General features: G+C 34.5%; 1 protein-coding gene across 6 annotated transcripts in view; it reads right to left on the bottom strand.

The window, feature by feature from the left end:
- LOC112058321 (latrophilin Cirl) overlaps nucleotides 1–27,430 on the bottom strand; it is a 461,192-nt gene that overhangs the window by 167,713 nt on the left and 266,049 nt on the right. For all 6 annotated transcript variants that reach the window (XM_052889340.1, XM_052889339.1, XM_052889342.1 and 3 more), the window contains one exon: nucleotides 23,163–23,567. In XM_052889340.1, the coding sequence (XP_052745300.1) occupies nucleotides 23,163–23,493 (331 nt within the window). In that variant the 5' untranslated portion in view covers nucleotides 23,494–23,567. The remainder of the gene's footprint in view (nucleotides 1–23,162; nucleotides 23,568–27,430) is intronic.

Genomic DNA, 27,430 nt, shown 5'->3' with positions numbered 1-27,430 from the left:
GGTTCTGCTGAGAAGATACCGGCAAGAAACTCAACAGTTGCTCTTTTGAAAAAGTCATACAGTATTATAATTTACAATTAATAACAATTACTGTTTACATTTCTTATAGTTTTACTTTCTGTGTGAAGGTGGAAGCTGATCCAACGGCCTCCAAGCATCTTTATCATTAAGGAACTCATCAATGTTGTAGTACCCTCGACTAAGTAAATGTTTTTTAACACATTGCTTAAAGCTATGCATTGGCAGGTCCATCACAGTCTTGGGGATCTTATTATAGAAGAGTACACCCAAACCTACAAAAGATTTTTTTACTCTTTGGAGACGATATGCAGAAATAACTAACTTATGCCCGTGTCTAGTAAGACGTGGGTTTAAATCTCCTTTTCGTTTGTACAAATTAATATTTTGTCTTACATATACTATACTGTTATATATATATTGACAGGCTACTGTTAGTATACCTATTTCTTTAAACTTTTGACGAAGGGACTCGCGTGATTTTAATTGATATATTGCTCGAATTGCTCTTTTTTGAAGTACAAATATAGATTGTATATCGGCAGCCTTGCCCCACAATAAAATACCGTAAGACATTACGCTGTGAAAGTACGCAAAATAAACAAGCCTAGCTGTATCAACATCAGTAAACTGTCTTATTTTTCTCACGGCAAATGCCGCTGAGCTAAGTTTACCAGACAGTTTTTCTATATGAGCACCCCACTGAAGTTTACAATCCAAGGTCACTCCCAGGAAAACTGTGGAACTCTCCATTTCCAGTGTTTCACCATCGATCATTATAGACTTATCTAATTTTTTAACATTTGGCAATGAAAACTCAATACATTTAGTTTTCTTGGCATTCAAAAGTAGATTATTTGCAGTGAACCAATGCGACACATGCGATATGGCACGGTTTACGTCGTCAGAGTTATCTTTATTTCTGTCGGACTTAAAAATTAAGGATGTGTCATCAGCAAACAGTACAATCTCACATATGCCGCTGACATGGTATGGTAAATCGTTTATGTACACTAAAAATAGAAAAGGACCCAGAATTGAACCCTGTGGGACGCCCATTATGGTAGTGGAACCGTGCGACTTTATATCATTTATGCATACCTTTTGTGTTCTATCACTGAGATAAGAGGCAATGAGATCGAGTGCAACACTTTTGATGCCATAGTGGCTTAACTTGAGTAGAAGGGTGTTATGGTCAACACAATCGAACGCCTTGGACAGATCACAGAACACACCAATAGCATTCTTAGAACCTTCCCATGCTTCATAAATATGTTTTAAAAGTTTAGCCCCTGCATCAGTTGTATTGCGACCTTTTGTAAAACCATACTGTTCAGGATGAAACAAGTTATTTAAATTAAAATGACATAAAAGTTGATTTAATATGATTTTTTCAAAGACCTTGCTAAGTGTTGGCAATATTGTAATCGGTCTATAATTATTAAGATCTGACTTGTCTCCTGATTTAAAAAGTGGTATCAATTTGCCATGCTTCATTAGGTTCGGAAAAATACCTAAGTCCACACATTCATTAAAAATAATGGCTAAGTGGGGAGCAATGACATCAATTATATTAGATATTACTTTCACTGACATGCCCCACAGATCTCCGGTTCTTTTTGATTTTAACAAATTGAAAGATTTTTTAATGTCTGATACAGTTATGTGGTGAAATTCAAAAAGAACGTTGCACTCTTTAACATTGCCTCTTAATAGTCTCTGGGCTTCCGTAGCAGACGAATCTAGTGAATCAGTTAACAAGATAGGAACATTCTGGAAAAAATCTTCAAAGGCATTAACAACCTCGATATCAGTGTTTACCTTTTTGTCATTGACAATTAATTCAAAACTGATATCCCGCGGTTTGATTTTTCCTGATTCTCTATTAATTATATTCCAGGTGGTTTGTATCTTGTTCTCAGACTCAATTATTTTCTGTTTGATGTGTAATGATTTCGCAAGAATACAAACACGTTTGAAAATTTTTGAGTAACTTTTTACATAATCTAAATAAGTTCGCGTTTGAGTATATTGTTTTTCCTCGTACAACTCGTACAGTTTGTCTCTACTTTTGTAAATGCCTACAGTAGCCCATTCGCTAAACTTTAATTTTTGGCTAGCATTAATGCGTTTAAAGTTAAAAATTTTACTAAACTCTCTGTCTATTGTCTTGAAAAGTGTACCAAAGAGCATGTCTGGATGATTATTTTCAAATGCAAGACTTGGAATTTTAGAAATAATTGTGTTTTTGAATCGATTTAATTTACTTTCAGTTATTGGCCTACACTTTACCCATTGATTGCTATTGGTTTTATTTTTTAAGTCCATCTCGTATTTATAACTTTCGTTAAGTACCAGGCTACCATAACCATATAAGATCTCTTCAAGTATTGCTGTACGTCTTCAACCCAATGATGCATGATCATCACTCGAGTGCCAGTGGTCCGGACTTGTTCCCCAGTGAGTCGTACAGTTACGGGAATATTGATTGTATAGCGAAAGTTTGTAAACGATAGCCATTTTCGGCTTACACAAATCTTTTAGGTAAACTTACTGTATCAGAATATAAAGAAAAATAAGCATTCAGTATGTACATATTTTAAACTAAGTCCATCTCTGGTTTAAAAATTTCGTAAAATACCAGGTTACCATAACCATATAAGATCTCTTCAAGTATTGCTGTACGTCTTCAACCCAATGATGCATGATCATCACTCGAGTGCCAGTGGTCCGGACTTGTTCCCCAGTGAGTCGTACAGTTACGGGGATATTGATTGTATAGCGAAAGTTTGTGAACGATGGCCATTTTCGGCTTACACAAATCTTTTAGGTAAAAATACTGTATCAGAATATAAAGAAAAATAAACAATCAGTATAATTAGCATTCATATTTTAAACTAAGTCCATTTCGGGTTTATAACTTTCGTAAACTACCAGGCTACCATAACCATATAAGATCTCTTCAAGTATTCCGTACGTCTTCAACCCAATGATGCATGATCATCACTCGAGTGCCAGTGGTCCGGACTTGTTCCCCAGTGAGTCGTACAGTTACGGGAATATTGATTGTATAGGGAAAGTTTGGGAACAATGGCCATTTTCGGCTTACACAAATCTTTTAGGTAAAATTACATAGAAGTACATATTTATAAAGAATAAATATATAATTAAATAAAATATGCAATTATAATTAATTAATTTATCTTATTTATGCAGTATTTTTTTATCTTTAGAAAAGAGTAAAAAAATATATATATATTTTCACACCAGTTGTCTAGTTCAGTCGATATGACAACGTCGAAATGTGTTAACTTGATGCACGGCTTGGGTGTTAGGTTTATTTTCGTTACGGAATTTCTCGAATCGGTGCCTCGCTCAAAGCCCGCGATAAAATTTATGCAATATCTTAAAAAACACTGAGTATTATAATTAACATTCAGTATGAACATATTTTGAATACTACGAAAGTACTGCGAAGGTACTTATTTTAGTTAAAAATATTTTTCTTAGTTTGCTGTTGTTTTTAGTGGATACAATAAAAATAAGAAACGAATAACGAGCATAAGAGTGGGTCGATTGATTGATTGATTGATTGATCTATGAGATCTATAGTTACTTAAGTAGGCATACTTATAAGTAAGATTGTTTGATATAAGCTGTTACGCTTAAACCAAAAAACACTATTTTAAATTATTTGCCCAAAAATAATAATAAACATCACCTATAGATATGCAATAATTAAAACTTAAATTCGGAACTTCGCAATCTTTACAAAACTTGGAAATCCACAGACAAAACCGTTGGGCAGTACATCTCTATAATGAAAATGATTATAAAAAAAAGGAAAATGGCCGATATTTTTAGAGATCACATTGAATTCGCGGTACATTTGATATTATGAATTGGAATAATTTATTTTTTTCAATTCAACGGAGCTAATGTATTGGTGGGTTACTGCCGGAGGTATTTTTTAATTCTCTTTTTTTCTGACTTTCCTATTGAATTAATAAGTAGGTCATATTTAAAATGCTTTCAAAATGTTAACAGTCCATTAGCGATTTGCCCTCAATCTCCCAATATACTAATTTATTTTTTTCTTTTTTTAACAACTGTAGTAGCAATTGATATATATTAATAACTATAGAATATAAGCCGCAAGAACGATTTAACCGCAGGATTTTTCCGAGGTATAATGCCTGTTCTGATCCATTTTATATCTATTTCAAAATTCATCAAAATCGGTTCATGGCTTAGACGTGAGAAGGTAACAGATTACAAGGTTTTAAAGTAGTACGTAAGAGTTTATGCATATTATGTAATAATATTATGTTTTATTCAAGTTTTCGACTTAAATTATCACCATTATCTCATAACATTACCTGACGTTTTATAACTTGTGTTGAAGTGCTTATAAACTAGGCCTAGTTGAAATAAATAAATTTTGACTTCGACTTTATGTATAGTGAAACGTACAAGGTTCTGTTTATTCTTTAACAACTTCATGAGTTAAAAACTTCTGGCCCATAATGCTCCCAAGAACTCTATTGTCTGTGTAAACATTAGGGTGTGTTCACACGCACAACAACCACATCCTAACGACATAATTTGACAAATGGTCAAGCATCAGTTACGTGTGAAGTGTCTGCAGCTTCCTCTAGTTTTTATTGTGGTAATTACGATGTGTGGTTGCGTTTTACTCTCGAAGAGGCAACGTATTTTTTTTTAATAATAATTAATACTTAAATGTTACTGTTATTATTTATATTATTATATCCTACAACGCAAACTCTAATTACATCTATGAATAAAAAACAGTAAAGCAATAAATAAACAATAAAACTAACTAAATTAATTATCAGCTACATATACTTACATACTGTTCATTAATTTATAGTTAATTTAGATTTATTTTTTTCGTCTTTTTAATAATATTTTTTTAGTCGCTATTTAGTTAGCGACTGGGGATAAATCTATAAAATAAATCAACAATGTTTTCAATTAATTTTCAACATTTTTTTTTTTCACGACCACGACAACAACACGATGTGAGTTGTCGTTGCATGTGTAACAAGCCTAATAATCGCTGCCTGAGTCTATTGTCTATGTAAACATTGGACTTTAGCGTCCCGCAAGGCTGGATTAACCTCAACTCTCTTCAGCTGTGTAAGGGAATTTTTAATTGTGAAACGTTTAAAACTTTTTAAACTTACCACCCACGGTTGTGTACATTTATTTTCATATTAAAATAAATTACCATAAAGAAATTTTATTCAAGTATGTTTTTGTAAGGGTTCAGCTAAAAATGTTGTGATGTTCTAAATATGAATACCTAACTTCTGCAGGTTGTTTTTGGGATAATAGGTTCGTGAAGAATCTTTATTTAGCTAATAGCTATTTTTAAAAATAGATAACATATCTATCTTTGAGCCGATTTTCACCAAGATTGGTTGTCTTACTGATAATCGGCAGGTATGAAATATTTACAATATGACACGATTTATTACATTTCCGGTAGGGTATGTATAAAAAGCCTTACTTTAAAGCCTCAATAGCTCAGTGGTGGTGGAACGGGAATATTGGTCATATTTAAAAGATATAGATAAAAAAAGCCTGTAATATTATGACTACTGTACCCGGACTTAGTTCGCATGGGGTTTTGTCTTGGATAGGTTGCCTGGACGATAACATATTAAGCATAGGTAGGTACTATCAAAGGGTGGCGTCTCCAGCAAAATTATTCTCTATTTATATCACATGATGATATATAATGTGAGTTAGGTCACGATATGCTTGTTTAATTATTATATAAATTATCATTATCATTATCACTATAAATAAATAAAATACTGTACCCTATTTTTTCTGTAAAACAACACAATAATCCCAAACTATACCCACTTTAAAAAAATACCTCGTTCACTAGCAAAACTGACCGTCGAAACCTTCGTCCGTACCTTAATCACACGAGACAACCCTCCTACCCCATTGTCTTTCACTTTTATAACTAATAAATTTCGCTACAACGAAAAATAAACTTTAAAACAACATCGTTAAGGTGCAAATTTTAACGAAATGTAGCAGGTCATTACTGGCAATTTTCAATTACATCCACCTGAAGAGGCTGTACGCTTGTCATCTTTAAAATTATACCTCCTTAGTTCTCTTGATATTTTAACAGCAAGAAGCTTAAGTTCTGGACCACATGAACGGCTTTAATCGGTCAGACAAAATATCTTAACCATAATATACGAGCAAGACATGCGCTATAATCTATTTTCTGAGTGAGTACTTGGATCCGAGATTTGATCGCTAACTATGGGTTACATAAAAAGAGTTACTCAGCAGGCGACAAAGCGAACTATGAAGAAGAAATGAAGAAATCCACAGACCTTCTTAGCAAAGAAAATATTTCAAATATTTAATTAAAGCTATGTGCAAAATGAGTTAATGCTGAATTGATAGTTTACATACATAAATGAAGGTAAACTACAAGTTGTTTGGAAAAAGGAAAAAGTGGTGGGAAGGTACTAACACTAACAGAACACATAAAAAGTTTTGCAGGTCACTAGATAATTTTTCAAGGATACTACATGCTTTTTTATTTTCCTTTTTACTAAATAAAATATATTACTTTATATTTACTTAATCATTTAGCGCAATACCATGAATTAAGCCAGTCTTAAAGCCGACAGGTCCTAAGTACAATCCCGGCCTGATGAAATATTGCCATACATACACAGCACAGGTACTTTCATTAGTTAATTATGTTTCATTTAAAAGACAAGCTAATTAATGTATATTTTGTTGAAAAATAAAAACATCTTCTTAATGTTAAGTTTGCTTGTAGTCCGATGTGAAATTGGTCAGAAAGACGAAACGGATTTAAGTCGATCGTCTGTTTTAGGCCTTAGTTCTGTAGATATTTTAACAGCAAGGAGCTTAAGGAAACTCAGTTCCCCATTTTACAAAGACAAAGTAAGAAAATCTATAAGTTATGTCGCATTGTTCCTTGAGGACAATGGGGAGGAAAATAAAGTTGTCGATGATAATACAGCTCATTTACATAGTCATGTGCGAGTCCGTACTCATGACTTGCAGTTGCAAAATAAATAACAATTGCAATTAAAATTATGCACGTAACAGTACCTGACAGTAGTTAAACTGAATTAGAAGTACTGATACATTATAATATGAATATTTTATTAATCAATATTATTACGAACTAACTATTATTACCTAACGACCTAAAAAATGATGTTTAAAGTTACCATGTTCAAAATACGTTAACTCATTAAATATTACTAACTTAAATATTATTAAACTTTACAAAATAAAGCTATATGAATTATAATATTTAAATGTTTACTCAGTAACTGCAAGGGACATGATATTTTTGTAAAGCAGAAACACTGATAAGAAAATCACACTGTTTAACAAGACACAATTCTGTCAATAAAATATACAATACATTTACATATTTAGTCATGTGAGCATTTGTGATCATGACGTGTAACGAAATAACATTAAACGAAGATTATCCCTTTTATAGGTTGAATGAACCTATAGGAGATTTACTTTTAGTATATTTAATGGGTATTAACATGGTTTTAATAAAGGTTATTATCATTATTATAGCCAGTCATCCATAAATATGAAATAAACGTGTATTTTGGAGAAAAGTAAAAGCTTTATTTTTGTGTCTATTTATTTGATGCCGACCATATTTGAAGTGGGCCGATATCAAAGATAGAGAGATAAAGCAGAGCTGCTATATTTAAAGTAAATGTGCCAATAAACTAGTAAAAATATTTATATTAAATTGAAACACCCGGGATTCGAATATTTTAATAGATTTTTGAGACTTTTATTAGTTTACCTAATTAAACCACATAAAAGAAAGTCAGGTATTTTCGGAAATCAAGGTAAACAGATAGAAGATCCTTTTTCTGCTAGAATTGAGTGTGACAATAGTCCGAAGATCAAATCTTCTCACTCGGTCAGGAGTCTAAATAAGTCGGAATTCCTGACAGAAAATCTATTGAGATTTAAACTTTAAACATATAGTAATATGTGAAAATACGGGCATAAAATATTGCCCAGGTTACATTTATGGAAGAATAGTAGGTAGTTTCGGAGCCCATTCGCTGCAAATACAAGCACACTGAAAATATTTTGTCTTTACGTAGTATCGTCGTCGGCTAACTGCTGAGCTCGAGTCTCCTCTAAGAATGAGAGGGGTCAGGCCTTAGTCTACCCCGCTGGCCCAATTGGCAGACTTTACACACGCAGAGAATTAAGAAAATTCACTGGCAAGCAGGTTTCCTCACGATGTTTTCCTTCACCGTTTGAGACACGTGATATTTAACTTCTCAAAATGCACATAACTGAAAAGTTGGAGGTGCATGCTCCGGACCGGATTCGAACCAACCTTCCGGAATCGGAGGCAGAGGTCATATCCACTGGGCTATCACTGCTCTTACGTAGTATATTAACATAATATACGAGTCACTTTATCCTATCTAACACACCAGCGAAATGAGACGATATCCTAGACCTTAAACAAAAAGGTAACAAATGTTATAGGCGAGTGCTGGCCCATTGTTTTGCTGGATTTATTAAGGTAAATGGTGATGTAGTGACTTTCTTAAGTATTAGTGTCGCTGGAACCTTTTTTCGGACATCTTTATTACACCTGTCCTTAGCACTAAAACAAACAATAAAATGAATGTCCTAAAGAAAATACGCGCTCTATATTTTTAATTCAATGAGAAGTTGAGTGAAAAGGTATTGATTTTATTATCCGACTTCAAAAAACAAGGCGTAATAAGTGAGCGTACGAAAACGAATAAATGAAAGATCCTCCTTATAATAAAACTGGTCGAATGATATACATTTCATCGCAATTTGAGATTTTACTTATACCATATTTTGTAACAGCAAACGTTACCGTGGCATAACGGACGCCAGCGCCATCTAGAATCTATACTTATAATACGAATTCTATACACTTTGTACATTCTGTACATGGAAGATATTTTGAAAATTTTTGTTGGGGGCATTAAATAATCGATACTATAAGGTAAAAATATTTCTTTCCGCTAGATTTTTACCAAACTTCAGGCAAATGTACTTGCAAGTTTTCGGCAGTAAAGGATATTTCCCAGTAGCCAATGTCGAATGAATAAAGTCTATACCTAATATTTTAAAGAGGTAAAGTTTGTGGTATTGTAAGGGGTAATCTCTGGATCTACTGAACCGATTTAGATAATTCTTTTACCACTAGAAAGCCATAATTGAGAGTGTCATAGGCTATCTTTTATTGCCGTATTCCCACGGAAACAGGAACTATGCAAGTGAAACCGCGAGGCGTCAGCTAGGCTGACGTAAAGATGGTTTGGCTTAATAATTACACTTCAATACTCAGCGCTCGATAGACGAGTTTACCACAAAGCCCAATCCCAATAATTAAATTCGGCACACTGCCAATATTCTATTATGACGAATACCTTCGAAAGGAATCGGCGCGACTGGATTACATAACGAAAATTTTTATTGCAATCATGATTTGGCTTCCGGCGGCCCTCTAAAGGTGAATGCACACTCGACAGCCATATTTACATCACGTGACGAATTCAGTTACCAAAAAAAATAATCGGATTGAAGGCTGAATATAGACAAGTCAATGACGTCACTTGTTTTTCTTTTAGAGCCCATATCTAAGGTCGCATTATAGCTACTTTTCGGTTAAATCAAGGTTATATGTTGCTTCATATTTCGCTTAGTTTACCCGTAAAACAGACTGACATACAGAGTAGAATTTCAAAAGTTGGTTTTTATGTCAATATGAGGAGTACATTGACATAAAAGTCAACTTTTGAAATTCTACTCTTTTTTAACCTCCCAATGGAATGTTTAGAAACGTTAATTAAAATGAGACATTCAGTGTATATGTACCTATAGATTTTCTAACACTTCTAATCAAAAATATCACAAGTCAACACTCAAATGGCGACTGACAGTTCAAAATACAAAATTAGTAGTACAAAAATAAATCCCATTACGTAATTACTAAAAATATAATTAGATAGAAATGTATGTGATATTCTAGTATGTATGCCAGTATAGGACTGATCCTTTTGATGAGGAGACCCTTGGGCCATGGAGTCGCAGTGCCAAAAAAATCCTTCGAATCAATTCACCACGGCTAGTTGCCTCGACTGGGGACAGAAGGGCTGGCTCATTTTTTGGGCAAACGATCAACCTGGCTGTACATTTTGCGTGGGCAGGGTTAGTATAGTTATTAGGATAAGTTAGATTAAGTACCTTTTCGTATTCTTTTTAAATAATAAAAGATTGTAAAAATTGTAGGCTGATTACAAATGACGTCAATTGGTTTTTTTTTATTAGCACCCATATCTAAGTTTATAGCTACTTTTCAGTTAAAACAACTAGATTATATGTTGCTACATACTTCACAACAAAATTAGACATTCAGTGTAATATGAGTAGTACCTAAATGCATAGATTTTCTATATATATTTTTTGATTATCTGCACATCTTAATATATAAATGCGAAAAATAAATCTCGAAATCACTTGACGTACAAAGATGAAATTTGGCAGGGAGATGGTTTAGTAGACGTACACTAAGAACGGATTTTGCAAGAGGGCCGGATTAAGGAGGTCTAATAAATATCACAAATCAACACTCAGACAGGTCTGTCAGATCACCCAGTACAAAAATAAATGCCATTACGTAATTCCAGTGTCTAAATTTGTCTCCTAACACATTTCATTCAATCCAGTAATTACGAAGGGTTTTAATGCATTTAACTGGTACTTTTTAGGCTTTCTAAAAGCTAATTTCGCGATGTCAAACCTACGGGAACGGCCCCTCCTACGTTCATTAGCGTTGATTGCAATTTTCGCGCGGATAAAACCTTTTTAGACACCTTTATACACGTGGAACATGTGCGTCCGCTTTGTAGATAGATTATATGTATTAAAATCTACGCCATTTTATCTAATCTCTTACTCGTACTACAAAAAAATGGAGAAGATTTTTTGAGAAGTTTCGCTGATTATGTTTCGTTTCCAATGTGTATACTTCCTAAGGAAAATAGAATCGTATAACTACAAATTCAAAATTCGTTTATTTCAAGTATGCTTAGTATACAAGCATCTTTGAAACAGTAAATTCGACTATTTGTAAAGACACTACCACAAGTTTGAAAGGCAACTTCTGCTGAGACAAACAGGGCTATAAACTCAACAGTTGCTCTTTTAGAATCATCCTTCATTACATCATTCTGTTTATAAAGATTTTACCATTCGGACGAAAGGTTCTGCTGAGAAGAACAAGGCTATATACAAACAGATACTCTTTTACACTTACTTAAAAATAAAGATCTTTCTTTCTTTTAGAATCACGATTCACAAATCTTACAGAATCATCAGTCACATATAGAATTTTGATTAAAGTCATGTCTTTAGTCACACTCGAGCGATAAATACGACACTGATGAAAATTAACAAAATCGGTCAATGCATTTAGTCTCTAGCCCCTTACAAAGAAACAAACATATTCACATGACTGATAAACACATGGTAGCTTAACGACGCATATATTTTGTAGTACTATGATCAACAATATCATATAGGAATAAATCTATACTAATATTATAAAGCTGAAGAGTTTGTTTGATTGATTGAACGCGCTAATCTCAGGATGTACTGGCCCGATTTGAAAAATTATTTTAGTGTTAGATAGCCCATTTATCGAGGAAGGCTATAGGCTATATATTATCCCCGTATTCCTACGGGAACGGGAACCACGCGGGTGAAACCGCGCGGCGTCAGCTAGTTAGTCATATTGTGAATTAGGGCACAATGTAATATTGAAGCTATCATAAATTAAGAAAAATAAATCAAACATCCCTTGCGTTACGCAATCGGGTAAAAGGGAAATTACTTAAAGTAGACAAAGGTAAACAAAATATAAATATGAATCCTACAAAAATATGGCTATAAATTGTAGCACAACTCACTTACGGAAAGCTATTCGGTCCCGGCACATCGCATCGCCTGTAATTTGATCAAGGGACATTTAGTAAATGGAAACTTGCGTGCCACTTCTGAAAGTACGGATTACGCTTTTTCCTAAACAGATAAACGTTGATATTCATATCCAAGATACACAGGTTTAAGTGGGTAATCGTAATTTAAATCTTATCACACTAATATTATAAAGGCGAAAGTTTGTGTGTAAGTATGTTTGTTCCTCTTTTACGCTGCGGCTACTGAAGCGATTAGGTAATTTTATCTAATCTCCTACTCGTACTACAAAATAATGGAGAAGATTTTTTGGAGAAGTTTTGCTGTTTATGTTTCGTTTCCAATGTGTATACTTCCTAAGGAAAATAGAAGATAAATGTTGATATTTATATCCAAGATACACAGGTTTAAGTGGTTAATCGTAATTTAAATCTTATCACACTAATATTATAAAGGCGAAAGTTTGTGTGTAACTGTGAAAGCGTGTAAGTGTGTAAGTATGCTTGTTCCTCTTTTACGCTGCGGCTACTGAAGCGATTTGGTCATTTTATCTAATCTCCTACTCGTACTACAAAAAAATGGAGAAGAATTTTTGGAGAAGTTTCGCTGTTTATGTTTCGTTTCCAATGTGTATACTTCCTAAGGAAAATAGAAGATAAACGTTGATATTCATATCCAAGATACACAGGTTTAAGTGGTTAATCGTAATTTAAATCTTATCACACTAATTGGAATGGAAATAGATTTTACTCTGGATTAACATATAGGCTACTTTTCATCCCGGAAAAAATCTATAATTCCCGCGGGATTTGTGAAAAACTGAATTCAACGCAGACGAAGTCGCGGGCGTCCGCTAGTCAAAACATAAATATGAAAATGGGAGACAAATTATATATCACAGATGTGTGTCGTTATCGAGTTTTTCAGGTAGGAAGCTAAAAATCGATACACAGATGTAGGGTAGTTGTAGGGTGGGAGTAGGGAAGGGTAGGAAAGAAGCGCATATTAGTCAAAGCGATGCTTGACAGAGTCCGCTAGTAATTATATAGAAACGTTAATAGCAAAACAAATGAATTATTCATTTTCATTTGAATTTAATAAACTGAAAACTATCGAAGACTGCATCTGTACATCAAACTTAATCACAATAAACGTCTTACTCATTGGATAATTCAAAATTCATTTATTTCAATTAGGCTTAGTTTACAAGCACTTTTGAAAGGTCAAGATTATGTTATAATTTAATCTAATGGTGGTAATAATAGTCGAAAACTTAAAATTAAAGTTACGAGGGTTCCAAACGCGCCGTGGTCCGAGAAGAGCCCACAACAAAACTCAGCCAAGGTATTTTTTGTTTACCACCATTTTACAAACTTATTTAAAACTAAGCACACAGCCGTATATTACAGTTTAACACCAAGCTTCATTAATATAAAAAATAATAGAAACAAGATAAAAAATTGGATTGAATGTACGTTGAATAAAGGGTTTTATGAGTATTTCTATATTTCATATTTGTAACGAGACGCTGTTTATCCATGGGCTCGCTATATCAATGCGGATAGCAGATAAACAAGAAAAATGGCAGTCTAAATGACGACAAAGGGAATCCACGTCTAAGGCGAGCTCCGAGACTGAATTATATTTGACAACTCAACTGAATTTTCATCATAACTTTTTCATATCGCTAGCGCAGGATTCACTACGGATTTTATTGTCAAGAACTTTGCAATATTATCTTTTTAGTTCTAACAAGTATAGATATTGCTGATATTAAAAAATATAGACACGTAACGAATACTTAAAAATTGCATTTTGTGTTATGCTACAACTTCGATGAAATTATGTTAGTTAAAGGTCGTCATCATAATAACTTAAAGAGTTATGATGAATTTTCTCATAGTATTTGTTATTATCTATCTTACCATAAACAATAATCTGTAAAGTGTAGGTATATTAAGGCTGGAAAATAACAGTCATCAATATGTGTTAAAACGCATTACATAAACATTTATTCAAGTATGTATAGTATTTAATATCCTATTAAAGCTTCGAAAAAAATATTATTCCTTAAGAAAATCAGTACTGAAAAAAAATTTGTTTTGCAAGAAAAAAAAAATTATAATTTGTACGTTTAGTTTATATATTTATAAAAACTAAACGTGCAAATATACTAAACGTACAAATGTACTATACTATACTATACTATACTATTAATAAAAATCAAAATTCGTTGGCTTAGTTCACACCTTTAGAAAAACAAGTGACTATTTGTAGACACTTTAGCACCGGTTCGAAAGGCATATTCTGCGGCTAAGAGCCAAACAAAAAGTTGCTCTTTTTAAATCTTATTTTTTTACAATATTTTTTTTCATTAGGTACATAAAAAAAGTATTTCTACTTCTTGTGTGAAGATAATAGCAGACCAAAATGCCTCCAACCTTCTTAGTAATTTAAAAAAAAGAAAACGTTTAAACAGTATGCGTGTACACGCAAACGAAAATACTTTTAAAGTATGTATCTATCGATTTCCTTTATAATATCTATGGCGGAAATCTAGTCCCGTATTAGTTCTCAATGTGGTCTTTGTTCAGAACCCTCTTGAATGCAATTTCTGATGCAAGTTTCTAAATAACTTTGAGACTTAGGGATCCGACTGAAGCTGATTTTTCGTTTAAGTAATAGGAACTATTGATATCAGACTTTAAACTTTAAGTTGTACGTAAGTATATTGTATAATTTGACCTGTAGTATATATTTGTTCATATCATCATCATCATCATTAACAATCCATATTCGGCTTACTGTTGAGCACGAGTCTCTTTTAAGAATGTGAGGGGTTAGATTTAGGTTAATAGTCCACCACGCTGGCAAAATGCTTAACGACAGACTTAATAGTGAATTAAGACAATTCTCAAGTACTTATTACAGGTTTCCTCATGATGTTTTTCCTTCACCGTTACTTCCTTCACACATGATAATTCATATTCCTAAAATGAATTATAAATAACTGAAAAGTTGGATGTGTATGCCCCGGACTACGTTTTCTAGGCAAAGGTTTCGTTTTCGACTACCGAATCGAAGGCAAAGGTCATATCCACTGGGCTATCTTTTATACTGACTTTATAATATTGTGGTGGTTGATGTAGTTAGACGAAAAATTCATGAAATATGAATGTTATTTTTCGGAAATTACCTTTCATAAAGATAATATCATGATTACCAGTAAAACTATGAAATGTGGGGCTAAATTACTCGAGAATTTTAGAATTCATCTGAGTTTCAATTTATCACCGAGAGATGGCGCTGAATGTATGAATGAATTGAAAGTTAGATTACACAATTTAAATTCCCCCTTCATGCAAAATAGGGATGGAAAGATGAGGTTTGAGGGGGAGGTGTGGAATACATTATACTTAGGGAGGGGAGAGGGGGGTAAAGGTTGAAATATTTACCTCGCGGGAGTTTGGAAGTGTGTTCGACGGAGCGAGGCAAAATCTTAATGGATTATTATAGGATTGGACCTCTTGGTTTACCTGAGTACATTTCGCGCGGCTTTTTTAGGGTTACACAGTCGTTCTATTTATTAACATCTCCTGTAACACAGCATTGCTGTCATAGGAATAGTTAGTTGCTATTAAAATATTACGACTGGGTTTCTAAATAAAAGATTTTTAATAAGACCAAAGATTATAATCATAATTCATATTTATATGTGTGTGTGTGTGTGTATGTAAATGTTGTGTGTGATTCTTTCTGTGATGTTTAAGTGTAATTTTATATAATCTAGTTTTATTGTATTGTTCATATACATAATTATGTGTTTTATGTGCTTCAGTTTCATACTCCTCATTTCCGCTATTTTTATCTTCCTCTTTAAAAGGTGTATAAAGCTTTTGCTTTTGCTATTATTAGCTTTTTTATTACATTTACATTACTATTACATTACTAAAAGTTACATTTTATTCTAACTTCTAAACAATTTTTTCAGAATTTAAGGTCGAAACCTTAAATTCCAAGTTGAAGTGAACTTTTACAAGAGAGTATTGCAGAGGGAATTAATTTCCTTATTCTATGTTAAAGTAACTACGGAACCCTATCATAAGCGTAATGTTGCACGGACTTAGCCGTTTTTCTCTAAAATTCGCGGTAGATTGGTTTTTACGTGGGATTAAACGATTCTCATCGCTTTTGGAGGGTTTTCCACTTGGTCCACTTACTCATATAATTAGCTTTTCCATTTCCCTCAGAGGATGACGTATTATGACACCCAGCTAAGGTAATCTAAAAATCCTTTAGGTATCCCTTCTCAATATGGATGTCTTTCATATTTAAAATTATAATTATTTTATCATCATTAACAACCCATATTCAGATCACTGTTGAGCAAGAGTCCCCTCTGAGAAAGTAAAGTTTTAGGTAAGGTCCACCACACTGGCTCAATGCGGCTGAAATGAAATTGCCCAATGAAATTGGCAAACTTTATTTACACGTAGAGAATAAAGAAAATTAGGTTTCTACACGGCATTGTACCGAAACGCAATCACTTGGCGGTACGTCTTTGAGCCGTGATAGCCCAGTGGATATGACCTCTGCCTCCGATTCCGGACGGTGTGGGTTTGAATCCGGTCCGGGACATGCACCTCCAACTTTTCAGTTGTGTGCATTTTAAGAAATTAAATATCACGTGTCTCAAACGGTAAAGGAAAAACATCGTGAGGAAACCTGCATACCAGAGGATTTTTTTGATTCTCTGCGTGTGTGAAGTCTGCCAATCCGCATTGGGCTAGCGTGGTGGTTGGCCCTTTCTCATTCTGAGAGGAGACTCGAGTTCAGCAGTGAGCCGAATATGGGTTGATAATGATGAATGAAATGACGTCTTTGCCGGTAGGGTGGTAACTAGACAGGGATAAAATCTGAACCAATTTATAAATTTTAAAATCCTAAACTGACACCAGCAGGGATCGAACACAGGACCTCTGTGTTGCGAACCACATCACTACCAACGCCGTAAAGATTGCGATTGTTTTCAGGGTTGTAGAAAATATGAAAATAGCGTTGTTTTCCCCCCGAGGGTTACAAAAATAAAGCAAATTCGGAGGCAATCGCTAGTATTACATAATCATCCCTCGTTGGATCGATAATATCCTTTTTTCGGAGAGTTGTTAATTCCTTTTTTTATATCGAGTTAACAGCAATTCAATTTGCTTGTACATCGACACTCGCTTGATTGTTTCGATGTGGAAAAGGGTGGAAAATTTGGAAAATGTTTTCCTATTCCCGGATAGTCTCTTAACGATTAGCTAATTGGTTTATATCCGGATTTTGTTAATATTTTTGGGAAAAGCTTTAGTAATTGTTTTTAATTTATTTATTTTTCCTGTTTGCCCACGAGACAAAAATATATTTAGCCGGATTACCTTACGGATTACCTTTTACGGAGTCAAACCTTTCCTCTTAATAATATTAGTAGATTACTTACAGTGGAACTAAAATTCATAGACGTTGTAGGGGCACCCCCAGGGGACCATTTACCCGCTGAGTGTCGAATTCTCAAACACATAGAGTTTAAATTCGACACTCAGTGTGAACGATCTCCTGGGGGCACCCCCACAACGTCTATGAATTTCACTGTAACATGTTTGTAGCTTAGTTGTAGCCCGTTGTAGCCCGCGGCTACAACTAAGAGTCGGGTGCCTCTGTCAGTCGCAGGATGTGCCGCTACGTGAGGTGACCTGACAAGCAACTTGAACCGAAACTAACTTAACTAGTTACTTTACTTGTTACCTTAACTCGCGAGACTCTAGGAAAATATGGAAAACTAGTTAAAGCCGCAGGTTTTCCCACGTCTAAGTAAAAATTTGTTATGACAAAAAAACTAATTATTTACTTTTCTTTCCACACGTTTTAACAATTTCCTATTGATGTCCGAAATTGGGTCCATTGGTATTTTTTGACGTGACAACGTCTTATAATTCGATTAAGCCGGCTGCAAGCTCGAAAAAAGATGACGTCATGCGTCGTTCCCTCGATCTACGGTCAACATTTCTTACGAAATAAAGTATAAAGTATAGAAATAAAGTATATTCTGGTCTATGAATATTATTAAACAATATTTTAGAAAAACGAACATTTTCTCTTGAAAAATACAACCATTCCAACAGTATTTTTTATGACGTTGTCACGTTCAACTATCTTCAGTAAACCGACTTTACAGGCAACCGTTAAACCAAAAACCCCCCCCAACAATACCACAAACTTTGCCTCTACATAATATCAGCATAGATATAGTGTATAGATATTCAAGGCTTGAATCATCGAAAATAGTCTAATAGTCCTACTGTTAAAAATCTCTAAAAACAACCCAAAAAAGTTGCTAAAGTGTGAAAAGTAGCATGTTCCTATTTTCGTATGGACGGTCTAATTGTCTTAATCATTCAATAATCAAGGTGTGAGTGGAAAGTGGAACAAATAACAGTGTTTATCTTTTTCACTTGGCTACGTTAATTAAGATGTCTTAACAGACTTAAAAGGCTTAGAAAAGAATTTGTATACAGAGTACTATGAATGTGGGTATACATATAAGCGATTTTCTGAAAACTACTAATCTGATTTGGATATTAAAGTTTCATTATTTAAATGATTCAAACTTCTAAATAATACTATGGTGTTTGTAGTAGGTAAGTAGCAACATAAGTTTATTTTAAATTCTTTGATTAACAGTATGGTGATAATAATTTCTAAAAATGAAACTCGGGAATTCATGGATTTTTTTTTCCGGGATAAAAAGTAGCCTATGTAAATATCAAATCGCTTCAGTAGTAGCGGCGTTTAAGAGTAACAAATATTCAAACAAACCTACTAACTTTCGCGTTTATAATATTAGTAGGATTAAAAATTGTTGAGTCAGAATTTTGAGAGTTACGGTTTTTAAAGAAAATCGGATTTCTTTCCAGATTTACACAAAGTTTTTAACTTCAAAAAAGGCGGAGGTCCTCAAATTTGTTTGTTTTTTTCGCTGCTACGTTACTTAATTTCTTGTTATGAATACTGCAATTTTTGAATGCAAAAAAAAAAAATACGTCTTGTTTTCAGAATTTTATTCCACTTAGAGTTGGTTCAAAACTGAATGCCACAGAAATTGTAGTCAGACACAAAATCCAGTCTCATGTAGTCAAGGGTATAGATATATAAGTTTAGATAAGATAAGACGTAACTCGAGGGCCCTTTCATAAAATAAGATGTCAGTATAGGCACATGAATATTAGGCTTACCACACACTAGGGTTCCGCCTAGACCACGACCAGTGGCCGTAACAACCAGGTTTAGAGAAAAAAACCATATTAAAGTCGCGAACTGATCTTTGAGACCAATCTATGTATACTTTGCAATTTTTATTCATGAAATTTACAATCTATCTTTACTAATGTTATAAATGCGAAACTAAGTCTGTCTCTCTGTTACCTTTTCACGGCTAAACCACTGAACCGATTTGAATAAAATTTGGTATTGAGATAAAGTGAATTTACGGATTAAAAAAAATATATATACGGTCGAATTGAGAAACCTCCTCCTTTTTTTTTGAAGTCGGTTAAAAAAGAACAAATTTTACGCGAACGAAACAGCGGGCGTACCTAATAAAACAACTATTAGATATGTAAAACGCAATAAACAATTTGCCATGGCTTGTTAGTGTTAGATTGTTGAATAATAATAACGCCATAATTTTCAAAATGTGTAAAAAGGTTTTTTGGACAAGGGGTAAAAAGTCGGCGAAGCTTAGGGACATAATTATTATAAAATGTAACAACATATTTGTGAACTCGCCATCCTTACGAAAACCCAAAGTTTAGGAGTATGGAAATATTTTTGAAAATAATTAGTTATTGTAACCAATAACATAAAATCACTTGTGAGCGCTCAGAAATTCTGTTTCAGCGAATGTGGCTCGGCTAGCTAATATTGCACAGACAGAATAATAACTGCTGTAGTCCGATAATTAGATGCTTAACTACCGAACATGGTCGTAGCGACAATTTTTCACATAAAGCAGCTTTAGCGACCACGGCCACTTGTCATGTTTGTGGTCGCTTAGTGCGCGAGGTGCCTTATACGGCGTAGGAATATCTTGTCTCATCCGAGGCATTCAGTCTGAAAGGCCTTTTAAAGCTAACGAGGCTTTTTGAGCAGATTTGCAAATTCAACGTCCTTGGTGGAACTGTAATACAGTCTGAGCTCTCGAAATTATGACGTAAATGAGACGTATGTTTAAAATCCACGAGTAGAATATAATAGCTTTGGGAAGTTTAACCCTCCACTGCTCAGCGGTTTAGGTTTGCTTCTTTTTCTACTATAAATTCGATAGAGTTTAGTTTAATTTTTTGTAATTTTTTAACATATTATAGCATCTATGGGATGAAGACAGGCATGAAAATATCATAAACACCTAAATAAGTATTATTTTACGTTTAAGAAAAATTCTAAACAATTTTTTCTACCAAAATCTCAGACCAATTATTGTATAGGACCTGCCTCGCTAGACGTTACTTTTCTGTCAAAGTATATGATCAACAATCTAATGCGATTATAAAAACTGTCTCTATAGAATCGACGTTAAATAGTTGTAATCGTGTTCGTCGGTTAAAGAGCTCCGTAAAAATACCTTTTTGTGTAACTGAATTGTGTAAAAAACGGGCAAAAGCTTCTAGTTTAGTATAAGATATATACCAAATCTAAGCTCGTTTTCCTCAGAAAATGACAGACAATTTTGTTTGCGACTACGAGTGCGATACAGGTCCTTCTATAATTGGTCTGACACCAAAATAGATACGAAACAAAGTCGCTAAACATTTAAACTTGAAACTCTGTACTGCATATTATAAATTCTAATGTATTTGTTATGCTTTCACGCCAAAACTACTAAGCCGATTTCAAAAATTCTTACACCAATGGAAAGCTACATAATCAGCGAGAAGCATAGCTTATATTTTATCCCCCTATTTCCTCAGGAACGGGAACTACGCAGGTATATTACGCAGTAAAGAATGTTACGAGAGGATTAGAAGAAAAGCAATAACTCACTTACACCAGTAGCGCAGAAGTGTACAATAAATCGCAACCTGTTCTCAACAAGGGCTTAAACCGACACTTAAACAGTACACCGTACTATAACACTAACTTGCACACCCTAAAATACTCTTTAAATGCGAATAAATAAGACTCACAATACCTTGTGACGTTTTGTATGTGTTAACGTGTGTATTTACAAAGAAACTCTTACGGTGATGTTACTTATCGTCTAGTGTTCTGTTTGTTTATATTTACTTACCTAAGGTATGTAGGTAATGCGAACATAGCTTTTTCAAGTGAAGTTTTGTTTTTAAAAACAATCTCTCTCTATAATATCCCGTAAAATCTCACTCTAATACTAATATTTTTGTTATCTTAAAAAGAATATTTGCCATATATTTATAATATATTTATAATTAGACCAATATTCCCCTAATATAATAGTCAGGAAAAACTGTATTAAGAGTGAATAAACAGTTGAACGGGGGAATCGAATCACCACCCCTCGGTGATGAGACCGCTTTACCGTTGAGCTATTGAGGCTCTATATGTATTAAAATTGTAAATATAAAATAGACTTCTTTTGCGTACATAAGAAATCAATACGTAATTCTAAATACAGCTATATGCTTACTCATTACTAGCTGACGCCGCGCGATTTCATCTGCGTGGTTCCCGTTCCCGTGGGAATACGGGGATAATAAATAGCCTATAGCCTTCCTCGATATATGGGCTATTTAACACTAAAAGAATTTTTCAAATCGGACCAGTAGTTCCTGAGATTAGCGCGTTCAAACAAACAAACTCTTCAGCTTTATAATATAGGTATAGAGGTATAGATTACTCAGTGTTTACTTTACCTACCTGTTAATGAATGAAAACCGCAAACGTTCGCTAATAGATCGTCATAAAGCTAGTAAACAGAAAATTGGATTTTGAAACTGTTTAGTTGATGACTAATAGAATTGAGTGCTTTTTCGTTTTTTTTTTTTAATTTTTTGCTAAAGTGGCCTTAGGGTGATTCTTTTCGTTTTTTTTTTTAATTTTTTACTAAAGTCGGTATACCCGGCTTCTTTAATTCTTTCCCTTCCTGGCACTACTTTGTTAAATGGTGTTGTGTTGGTATAATTCGATTACTCTTGAGAAGCCCTGTTCATTATTATACTTTGCTTTTTTAAATAGTGTAATTTCAATTTTTAATGGAGATGTTAGTTATGTAGTTGCAACACCAATGTATACAACGATTTTGTTAATTTTAACCATGGACTTTAACTATGGAAGCAAACCCAGTCTACATACAAACTGGGGCCCAAAAATTTTTCAAACGATACAGAGCTGAAAATTGGCCATTAATTAGAACATATAAGGAGATCCCATTAGGTCAATTTTCAAAAAAATCTACATTGGCCAAACCAGGTAAATCACTTGTTATAGGCCAATTTTCAAAAAAATCTACAATGGCCAAATCAGCTAAATTACTTGTTAAAGGTTCATTTTCGCGACTTGATTGGATCCGTTTACGTTACGTTTTTATTATGTGCGTCAGATTGACAGTTTTTCTAGGGATTCGACATGAATTTGATTCTGTCAAAATGTCAAATATGCAGGAAAACTGTCAGTTTTACACAAAATATTTCGTCAATGTCAACCTAGGGAAGTCGGCTGGCCTTTAAGACACGGGCTTACCTAGCTTAACCATTCACTGCCCGCGAGTATTTTATCGAAAAGCCCGTCTGCGTTGAAGAAGCCGACAGTAAGGGAATGCGGTTTTAATCTACCGTTGTGAGCCATTTAAAAAATCTTTATATTCCTCTATCGCGCGGATCATGATACTGTGCTCGACTATTGTCCTTAGTTTACTTTATATTTTTTACACATACTTTATATTTTTAACGGATACGATGGGCGACCGGTCGTCCATTTAGTAGTCAAATGGTTAAGGGTCAGGACGTCATTATAATTTGTGTACTATTGAGTTTTTTCAAATAAACAATTCTTATTTTAATGAATATACGACTCACCTGAACTCCTCGCCTCCGCTTGTAGCCTGGTATCCACAAAGCACCCCACTAATAACACGAACACTAAAGTCTTAAGTCTACAGCACCCCCGTATACTGCCACTACACCCCGTATGTTTTACCCTAAGACTTGTATCACGAAAACTAACTTTATTGTCTAACCGATAAACACTATTATTGCTAGATTCGTCTTCTGAGAAGACTTTTCTTTTATATCCATTACTGGGTATGGTGCCTCCTCTATCTTCTAATAGAGATTTGAGGTCTAGAAGACTCTTCTTCTTGGTGTTGACCACCTTCTCTAGTGGTTCTAGGTGTTTGGTGTCCAACATGGTTGGTTGGTGATTTGGGTTTTTGTTAAATTGTTGTGTTGAGGTCAAATCGCCGGTTCATCTTGTGTTGGCATCTGAAACAAAAGATATTTAAGATTGTTAAATAAAATTAATTAATTAGATTAACTTTTTAAATTACTAGTACTTAAAAAAGTAACAATTAACTCGAATAAAAAAGGTATTTATCAAAATCGGGCTACTCAATAAAACTTAAAAAAATACGCGACAAATTGATAACCTTCTCTCCGAATATCGTCGTTGAAAAAGGGATTGAGATTGTTATCCCAAGTATATAAAATTACTAATTAACACATCTGTTTAATAGTAAGATATTAGCCAAACCACTTGTGTGGTATCGAAATTAACTTGTGATTAAAAAAATCGCTTGTCTGTAAAGTCGGTTTACTGCCGATAGTTGAACGTGACACCGTCATGAGAAAATACTGATGGAATGGTTGCATTTTTCAAAAGAAAATGTTCGTTTTTCTATAATACTGTTTAATAATCTTCATAGACCAGAATATACTTTATTTCGAAGGAACCTAGAGCGAGGGAACGACACATGACGTCATCTTTTTTCGAGTGTGCAGCCGGCTCCATCGAATTCTAAGAACGTCGTCAACTTTACAAAGTAAACTTGACCAAATGTTTTACATCAAAAGTTATTCAAATATAAACACGTAACTCTCATTTTGTCGGGTAAAAGAATTTGCAACGAGAATAGACGCAGATTCTAGTCTACGACAAAGCCGATTAAAGTTTATAAATCTATGTAACTATAGTCATGGAGTTACCATCGATTATGTTTAACAAAGCTAACTGAAAGGCTTCTTTATGTCTCGAATACTAGTACAAAGTTAAGACTAAACCTATCTAAACCTATAAAGGTCTCAGGTATCGTTACTTAACTAAATCCCATGAAATATAGCGCAAATAACAAAATAATATGCTTAGTCGATCCGTGCGTACATATACATAAGTGTCGCCGCACACGGGCCAGTCGCGACAGCCACAAACGCCGCTACAAGAAGCAAGAAGCCACAAAAGTAGATAAAGCGCGCGACAGCCACTAGTGGCCGGTGGTCGACACTTGTGGTGTGACTGCTTCTTTTTTAACCTATACATCGTCGTTATCAACCCATATTCGGCTCACTGCTGAGCTCGATTCTCCTCTCAGAATGAAAGGCGGTAGGCCAAACTGACCCAATGCGAATTGTCTAGTATGCAGGTTTCTTTATGATGTTTTCCTTTACCGCTTGAAACACGTGATATTTAATTTCTTAAAATGCACACAACTGAAAAGTTGGAGGTGCCCAGGGCCAAATTCGAGCCCACACCCTCCGGAATCGGAGACAGAGGTCATTTCCACTGGGCTATCACGAATTCCAACCTATACATGCAGTATACTAATCACGCGAGTGGCGTTTTGTGTTGTCTTTTAGTGGCCGGTGCGGGCCACAAGAAGCGAGCAGCGACGATTGTGGAGAGTGGCGGCCACTGGCGGCAACCGTGTGCGGCGAGGTTTTATAGAATGTATGAAAACTAAAGGAAATATGCCAGTAGCGGCGTTTTGTGGTTGTGGCCGGTGGCCCGTATGCAGGAGCCCTTAAATAGTAAATCCTTCATAAATTATACTTAGCACATTGACAGTTATAGGGAATTATACATTTACGAAGGCTCCGTTTGCAGGAAAAAGAGTAAATCGGTAGGTAAATGCTGGTAGCCATAAATTTGCAAAGATATGGAAACAAGTAAATGCGATGAGAACTCGGATAGGTTGCCTGTACTGATTTTTTACCTGAGTCTCGAAATTGAGTTCCTGCAAATTCATAATCATCAATGCATTTAATTAAATAATAAATAAAATAGAAGTGTCTGTCTGTGATTTAAATAACTGTGTTATATGAAGTGTTTATAGTTATTTACACTATACTAAAACATTTTATTTTATTTTAAGCCTTATAGCTCAACGGTAAGAGCGGTCGGACTCATCACCGACGGGTGGTGGTTCGATCCCCGCCCCGTTGGTCTATTGTCGTACTCACTACTAATTAAATCCTTATTAAAATTTCATTTTATTTTATTTTAATTATTAAAATCTATAATTATACTTTAAAGAGGTAATGTTTGTGAGGTTGTAGGGGGTAATCTCTGGATCTACTAAACCGGTTTTAAAAATTCTTTTACTACTAGAAAGCCTCTAATACTTTTCATCCCTGAAAAATCTATGGTTCCCGCGCAATTTATGAAAAACTGAATTCCACGCGGACAAAGTCGCGGGGGTCCACTAGCTTATAATATTAGTTTAGATTATTTACTTTTTGCTGTTCATACTAGCAATCTATCATAAACAACGAAGGTCTAAAACTCATCATTAATACAAAGTCTAGACGATCTTTAATCCAGCATCCAGCAAGTCTCTAATTTTGCATTATCTCCGACAGAGGGCGCAGGTGTAGTGCGTCCCGAATTCCCCAAAGTCTCATCATATGGATGAATCGTTATGGATTGTACATAACGATTCATCCAGATGATGAGACTTTTCGTCTAACACAGCCTGAAAAGCTGTGCAATTAGAACTATCTGTTCGTTTAGATCCGATGGACGTTGGGGTCCTTTTGGACGTTGGGGACGAAGTGCTGGAATGACGACCCCGCACTAGTAAGCGCAGTGTTGGCCGACCCCCACCAGGTGGACTGATGGGATTCTTAATTGGTCGAGGTATGGCTGGCTTCGGCCGTGGCTAGTTACCACCCTACTGACAAAGACGTACCGCCAAGCGATATAGCGTTCCGGTAACTGTGTAGAAACCGAAAGGAGTGTGGATTTTCATTCTCCTCCTAACAAGTTTGCCCACTTCCATCTTAAATTGCATTATCACTTACCATCAGGTGAGATTGTAGTCAAGGGCTAACTTGTAAAGAATGAAAAAAAAAAAAGGCTGATCATAATGAAAGTCATATAGTTTTAGACCCGCCATACGATCGTTCCGAATAGCCACTACCAATAACCCACTAAAACTGTCACATGGTGTGATGAATTGGTTATTAGACTGTTCGCACCGTTCGGCATATTTGCACCAGTCTTTTCTATATTTTTTATCTTGTTTTTTTTGCGAATTTATGTACACCTGTGTTCGCTGTTTGCCCTATAAAAGTTACTCATATTTTTTGCAATATGAGGAAAGGAGGAAATTTATTCAGTTGCTTTCTCTCGCTCCAAAATATTTTTTTTATAAAGTGGGTATTATCCCATTGGTATAAATTACTGTAAATTAATATAAATTTACAGTATATTTTATAAAAAATACAAGTGATTCTCAGGTATGCAGGTTTCCTCACGATGTTTTCCTTCACCGTTTGAGACACGTGATATTTAATTTCTTAAAATGCACACAACTGGAAAGTTGGAGGTGCATGCCCCGGGCCGGATTCGATCCCACACCCTCCGGAATCAGACGCAGAGGTCATATCCACTTGGCTATCACGGCTCTATTTTATTGGATATTTTTGTTGTATCTAAATCTATTTTTCAAAATAAATATTTAAATTCAAACCACAGGTCCTGTTAATTTGTTTAGCTTTCTTCAATGATTATTTTACACTATAGATATGTTACGTGCCTACAGAATTACCGCAAAAAATCCGAATTTAGCTACTCCACAGAGCGCACACATGCATAATTTTGTGTTTATTTACATTATATATTTAATTATTTATGTATATAAATAGATTTTACACTTCCTAAACACACAACTTGTCATTGACAATATCTAGGTATTTTATATTTAAATAACTTTCGTTATTTAATAAACGACTAAATAAAATTAAGACAATTATGCACATTTGTCCGCTTCAGTTTTGATGCGCTAGTGCCCTATCTCTAGTATAAAATATCGTTGGTTTTACGATGAAGTTTTTCACAAATCCTGCTGGAA

The sequence above is a fragment of the Bicyclus anynana genome, chromosome 25 (assembly GCF_947172395.1).
Source record: "Bicyclus anynana chromosome 25, ilBicAnyn1.1, whole genome shotgun sequence".
Lineage (NCBI taxonomy): Eukaryota > Metazoa > Arthropoda > Insecta > Lepidoptera > Nymphalidae > Bicyclus > Bicyclus anynana.
Note: the sequence above shows the minus strand (reverse complement) of the source record. Positions and strands in the feature narration are given on the sequence as shown.